At 36.8% G+C, this 6,951-nt stretch overlaps 2 protein-coding genes across 2 annotated transcripts; one reads left to right on the top strand and one right to left on the bottom strand.

Moving 5' to 3' along the window:
* Positions 1-3,431: 3,431 nt before the first annotated feature.
* On the bottom strand, positions 3,432-3,737 carry LOC117637931 (auxin-responsive protein SAUR21-like). The gene has a single exon (XM_034372983.1). The coding sequence runs from the start codon at positions 3,735-3,737 to the stop codon at positions 3,432-3,434; it is 306 nt and encodes a 101-aa protein (XP_034228874.1).
* A 1,511-nt stretch (positions 3,738-5,248) lies between these two features.
* LOC117637933 (auxin-induced protein 15A-like) lies at positions 5,249-6,049 on the top strand. The gene has a single exon (XM_034372985.1). The coding sequence runs from the start codon at positions 5,351-5,353 to the stop codon at positions 5,648-5,650; it is 300 nt and encodes a 99-aa protein (XP_034228876.1). The 5' UTR covers positions 5,249-5,350; the 3' UTR covers positions 5,651-6,049.
* Positions 6,050-6,951: the final 902 nt, after the last annotated feature.

The raw sequence follows: 6,951 nt of genomic DNA, 5'->3' as shown, positions 1-6,951 counted from the left end.
TGGATTCGTCGCGCAAATACTAACATGTAGTAGTGATAGCCATATGTTTAAAAATCTGAATTTTCACTTTTCAAAAAGAGCTTGAAGTTGAAAGTTGACTGGAAGAAAAAGATTTAGGTTAAGATGGTGATGAGGAGTTGATTTGTTTATGGGATAATATATGTGTGTGTATATATATATATATATATATGTATATATATATTGAAAGGGTGTGTAGAATGTGGAAAGAAATGTATGCAAGCAAATATGGTAGGGTTGGCAAGTGACATAAGAATTTGAAGGATCACATGGCTGTGTTTTCCATCTCAATATAAACTACTTGGTAGCTGTGAAGTCTGTATATTTTTTGGAGAACATTATGCCCCAAACCATTTTTATGACAACCTACAAACATGAACCCCCCCTTGAAATTTGAGAGAGAGAGAGAGATGTGTGGATAGCAAAAGCTTCTGTTGATTTGAGTGGCTGACTTCCTTTCAATACAGGACAGTCTTCAGACATATATATGTCTATAATTTCTTGACAGCAATAGATTAATTAGCACTCTATGGACCACATTAAATAAACACATTACCTACTGCAAGGTCAATAAGTATCACACTACAAGAAAAACTGCCTTGACGGTTAAGAAGTGTCAAGAATCTATTTCCTTGACGGCTAAAAAAGGGAAAGAATACCAGTGTCAATAAAGGGTACCCACTGATCAGCTTTCCAAAAATAAGATCTCAGCAAGTGCAGGATAATTTTATTCACCTAATTTTTCATTTTTAATTTTTGGTAAAGCTCTTTGAAATATCCTGCAGATCAAAATTCCTATAATTTATTATGTATTGTATCTGAATCATCAGTTCCTTTTTTCCACTGTTTCAATAAACAATTGAACACTGATAGTAAAATATTTAACCAGTTCAGTTTTCTGGTGACAGTCTAGAGTGTTCAAACAAATGAGATACTTCCTTTTCTTGTTGAAAGGACAAAGCCACATGGTAGGGTTGTTTGGTTCTCCCAGCCAACCAATCAAGAAGCATCCATTCTAATAGCACCACAAATTCTTGTTTTCAAAGCAGCATTAAAAGAAAAAACAAGAAGAAAAAGAAGAAAGAAAAGAATACTAGTTGTTTGCCACACAAGCTAACAACTTAGTTGTCATCCCACACAAGCTTTTATTGGGTAGGGCACATATGCAGTACTGTTGGTTATCTCTTGTGACTCTGCATTGGCACTCAATTCAATGAATTTATGAGCCTCTTGTCAAACAGGCTTATCTTTGAAATTTAACATCTAGTGGTCCCAGAGGAGATTGCTAAGTAGGGAATGCTGTTTCTCCACAAGGATAGAGCTTGGCCATTATCCAGAGAAAGTTTTTGGAGGATGAGTTACATAAGCAGGAAGACAAGCCCATGTGATTTGGTACAAGCATATGGCCTTCATTGCTTCCCCTCTCAGTGACTCTTCACCAATCATGTCATGTAGTGTACCGTATAGTTTTCTGCATACCCTTTCATCTATATATACACACATGATCAAGTTCATCATGAGCAACTATAAGTCTTCACCTTCCCAAGCATAAAACCTTTCTCTCTTTTCCAAGTACTTGGCATTATTTTTCTTCTTCTTTTGTCCTCTTGAGCATATAAAAGCCATGGGTTTCCGGTTGCCTGGAATTGTTAATGCAAAGAGAAGTCTCATTCGATCTCGATCTACTTCAAACCAGACAGCTGAATCAAAGACAGATATCCCAAAAGGCTATTTTGCAGTGTATGTTGGAGAGAGCCAGAAGAAGCGGTTTGTGATTCCAGTATCATATTTGAATGAGACTTTGTTCCTGGAATTGCTGAGTCAAGCTGAAGAAGAATTTGGATACAATCATCCCATGGGTGGTATCACAATCCCCTGCAGTGAAAGCACCTTCCTTGGTCTTACTTCCAGTTTAAGTGTATGAGTAAACGAGAATCGATCATCAAGAGCATTGAAACGATCCTCATTGCAGAACTCACTGAGCCAAGTTGTTGAAGAATATTGATGTGATCATATCCAAGGAATCCTCATTTCAGAAATCACTTTGGGTTGAAACAGCGGCTACCATCGATCATCCACAGAATCAACTCACATCTTGTGTTGGAAGCAGAGCTTCTGTAATCCTGAAGCTGCTTGTGATCTGAGCAGAAGCATAGAAATTTATGTAGCAGATAAATGATGGTATTTTGAACTCCACAAAACCATTGGTCCAAAAATCATGACTCCAATTTTGAACTCAAAGGAAGTCAAATTATTTTCTTTTAATACCATGTAAACATCTTTGTTGGTCCACCAGAATATTTAATATATGATAAATGCCTCATCCATTCTTGTCATATACTTTTCACAAGAAATAAATGGCAGAAGATTTGCACAAGAACTGCAGTATAATTTCTTATTAATACTTTTTTTTATTTATAAAATTTATAAACATGGTGCCTCATACAGATTGGGATCTTGAATTAGACTGCATTTTAAAATTCTAGTGAATCCAATCTCTCTAAACTAATGATATTGGGGGGAGGTGAGGTGGGGGGACTTTTCACTGTAAGATATCTACATACAGTCATATGTGGGAGTTTTTTTATTTTACCCTATCGATATTTGTGACTTTGGTTCGCCAAAGCACACGGCAAATATCATGTTCATATCAGTTCCATTTGATGCTTGACGCTAAGTAATTGAATGATTCACACAAATTTTTGTGTGGATTACTTCTCTGTTACTCAAAAGCTGTGACACTAAAATTTGGTTAATGATTCTGTCATTAATTTCTTGAATATAGATAGGGATGTTACCTTTTGGTAGCTTCCTGATCTATCAGCAGATCCCTGCATATCCCATCTGTTGACTCTCATTTGTTTGAGATAGCTGTGGAAAACATGAATTTCCTCATGGCAATAACTTACTTCCTTAGTTATACGGTTATCCTTTGTTCACTTTGTACATGAACTTGCTAGCCGTATTGTGTCATTTCAACTTTTTAAGTAACTTAATTTCTATTGTGATTCCTCAACAATTGGAAAACCGTCATTAAGACGTGTAAATGTCGGAAGTTACATGTCCGCAGTTGGTACAAACAGACCATACTTCTGTATGTTGTTCTTTTACCCCTTCATGTTACTTCAATTCTGTTAATATTGTATCAAGGACAGGGAAATAAATTTAACAAGGTAAAAGGAATTTTTTCCGGCATAGAGCTATCCCAATGTATTCTGTTTATTTTTGGTCTATTATCCCAATGTATTCTAAAATCAATAACAAATGTACATTGTGAACAATTTCTATTTACAACTTCCTCAACTGGTCATACAATTTAGAATCCCTTATATCTTATGCTGGAAAACATAGAAACAAGAGAATGTACAAGTCTTTACAAAATTGTTTCTGATAATTTATCTTTGAGCGATAAATCACATGCCATTCAACTGAGAAGTGAGATTAATGAAGATTTCTTCTCTGCAAGGGATTGTGAGTCCACCCATTGGATGGTCAAATCCAAATTCTTCCTCTGCCTTACTTAGCAACTCTTGAAATGAAGCCTGACTCAAGAATGAAATCGGAACCATGTATCGCTTTCTTTTGCTCTCTCCAACATACACTGCTAAGAAGCCTTTTGGAACACCTACGGAAGATGTCGAATCTGCTCGGTTTGCAGAAAGACTTCCTCGTCGGAGAATCTGCTTAGCATGCATAATACCAGGAAATCGGATAGCCATTTTTAAATGTCTGTTATCACTTTGGAAGAGCTTGAAGTTGAAAATTGACAGGAAGAAAAGATTTAGGTTACGATGGTGGATGTGGAGTTGATTTGTTTATGGGATAATATATGTACGTATATATCTACAGATGAAAATTGAAAGGGTACGTAGGAAAATATCAGGAATGTGGAAAGAAATGCATGGAAGCAAATATGTTGGGGCTGGCAAGTGACATAAGAATTTGAAGGATCACATGGCCCTGTCTTCCATCTCAATATGAACTACTTGGTAGCTGTTAAGTCTGTATATTTGTTGGAGAACATTATGCCCCCAACCAGTTTCATGACAACCTAACCCCACTTGAAATTTCAGAGAGATGTGTGGATAACAAAAGCTTCCTTTCAATAAAGGACTGGCTTCAGACATATCTATGTTTATAATTTCTTGACAGCAATAGATTAACTAGCATTCTTTGGACCGAATTAAATATGTACACATTAGCTACTGCATGTGCAGCTTTTCAAAAATAAGATCTCAGCCAATGTAGGATCATTTTTTTCACCTAAATTTTTATTTCTATTTTTTTGCAAAGCTCTTTGAAATATCCTGCGGAACGGAATTCCTGCCATTTATTATGTGTTGTATCTGAATCATCAGTTCCATGTTTCCACTCTTCCAATAAACAATTGAAAACTGATGGTCAAATATTTTACCAGTTCCGTTTTCTGGTGACAGTCCAGAGTGTTCATACAAATGAATCCTTCCTCTGCTTGTTGAAACTGAACGTCATAGATGAAAGAAAAAAGCCACATGGTAGGGTTGTTTGGTTCTCTCATCCCAACCAATCAAGCTATAGAGCATCCATTCTTATCCAGGCCCCATGTCAAATTCCAATAGCACCACAAAAATTCTTGCTTTCAAAGCACAATTAAAATTAAAAAAAAAAAAAAAGAAGAGAAAGAAGACTAATTGTTTGCCACACAAGCTAACAACTTAATTGTTTGCCACACAAGTTAACAACTTAGTTGTCCTGTCACACAAGCTTTCGTTGGGTAGGGCACATATGCGGTTCTGTCGGTTATCTTTCCGTGACTCCAAATGAGCATTCAATTCAAAGAATTCATTATTCAAGAAAATGTATGTGCAATTAAGGGTTAGCAGACCTAATCTTTGAACAGTAATTAGTGATTAGTCCAACATATACGGGCCTCTTCTCTAAGAGGATTTTTTTTTTATGGGATTGAAATTTCACATCTGCTGGTCCCTTTTGTTGTCTGTTACACAGAGAAGATTGCTAGGTAGAGATGCTGTTTCTCCACAAGGATACAGATTGGCCATTATCCAGAGAAGTTTTTTGGAGGCTGAGTTGCATAAGCAGATAGACAAACCCATGTGATTTGGTACAAGCAAGTGGCCCTCATTGCTTCCCCTCTCAGTGCCTTTTCACCAATCATTTTATGTAGTGTACCATACGGTTTTCTGCATACCATTTCATCTATATATACACACATGATCAAGTTCATCATGAGCAACTAAAGTCTTCACCTTCCCAAGCATCAAACCTTTCTCCCTTTTCCAAGTCCTTTGCATTCTTTTTCTTCTTCTTTTGTCCTCTTGAGCATATAAAAGCCATGGGTTTCAGGTTGCCTGGAATTGTTAACGCAAAGAGAAGTCTCATCCGATCTCGATCTACTTCAAAACAGACAGCTGAATCAAAGACAGATATCCCAAAAGGCTATTTTGCAGTGTATGTTGGAGAGAGCCAGAAGAAGCGGTTTGTGATTCCGGTATCATATTTGAATGAACCTTTATTCCTGGATTTGTTGAGTCAAGCTGAAGAAGAATTTGGATATGATCATCCCATGGGTGGTATCACAATCCCCTGCAGTGAAAACACCTTCCTCGATCTTACTTCCCGCTTAAGTGTATGACTGAGCGTGAATGGATTTCAAAATCATCGAAAAGATCCTCATTTCAGACCTCACTGAGTCAAGCTGATGAAGGATTTTGATGTGATCATATCCAAAGCATCATTATTTCAGAAACCACTGAGTTTGGATGGAAAAAGAGGTTACAATGGATCATTCATAGAATCAGCTCACCCTTCTGTAATGCTGAAGTTGCTTGTGATCTGAGCAGAATCATACAAATTGTTGCTGCAGAAAAATGATGATATGATGAGGTCCACAAAACCATTGTTCCAAAAATCATGACTCCAATTTTGAACTCAAAGGAAGTCAAATTTGTTGTCTTGTAATTCTATGTAAACTTCTTTGTTACTCTACAGGAATATACAAGAATATATAACATTTGATAAATGCTCAGCAGCTTTGCACAAGAACTGAAGTATAATTGGTTACTCATACTTATTTATACATGGTGTCTCATACAGATTCGGATCTTGAATTAAACTGCATTTTCATATTCCAGTGAATCCAGTGTCTCAAAATTATGATTGGGGTCTTTCCCTATAAGATATCTGCAGATGCATTAATATATGAGATTTTCTACCCTATTGATATTTGTGACTTAGGTTCACCAAAGCACATGGAAAATATCATGTCCATGTCGGTTCCATTTGATGCTTGTTGCTAAGTAATCGAATGATTTCATAATTTTTATGAATTACAATGCTGTAACTCAAAAAATTGTTTAATAGTTCTACCATTAGGTTCTCGATATATAGATAGGAATGTTGCCTTTTGGTGGCTTTGTGGCTTCTTGAGCTCTCAGCAGATCCCTGCTTATCCCATCTGATGACTCTCATTTGTTTGAGATAGCTGTGGAATTCTTGAAACTCCTCATGGCAATAACATACCGCCATCTTTAAGCATTATGTTATCATTTGTTCATTCAGCATGAACTTTCTAGCCCTTTTGTGTACTTTCAGCTTTGAAGTGACTGAATTTCTATTGTGATTATCAACAAATGGCAAAAACTGTTGTTCGTGAAAAGGTGGCTCTTGGAAGTCATCAAGTCTGCTTTGTTCCTTCTGTCGACCAAACTGCGGACCTGTTCACCAAAGCCCTTCACAAACCACGCCATCAGCATATGTCTTCCAAACTTGTGCATCCTGTGACGCCCAGTTTGCTGGGGGTGTTAACGCAGCCTTCCTTTCCTAGCCTACACGGAAGTTCATAGGATGATAGAATCAAAGGCTAGGATTGAATATCTTTTGTAAATCAGTTAGAGAATTAGATTCTTCTCTCTCTCACACTTACATACATGTATA

This window comes from Prunus dulcis, chromosome 8 (genome assembly GCF_902201215.1).
Source record: "Prunus dulcis chromosome 8, ALMONDv2, whole genome shotgun sequence".
NCBI lineage: Eukaryota > Viridiplantae > Streptophyta > Magnoliopsida > Rosales > Rosaceae > Prunus > Prunus dulcis.
This window is presented reverse-complemented; position numbering and strand designations above follow the sequence as displayed.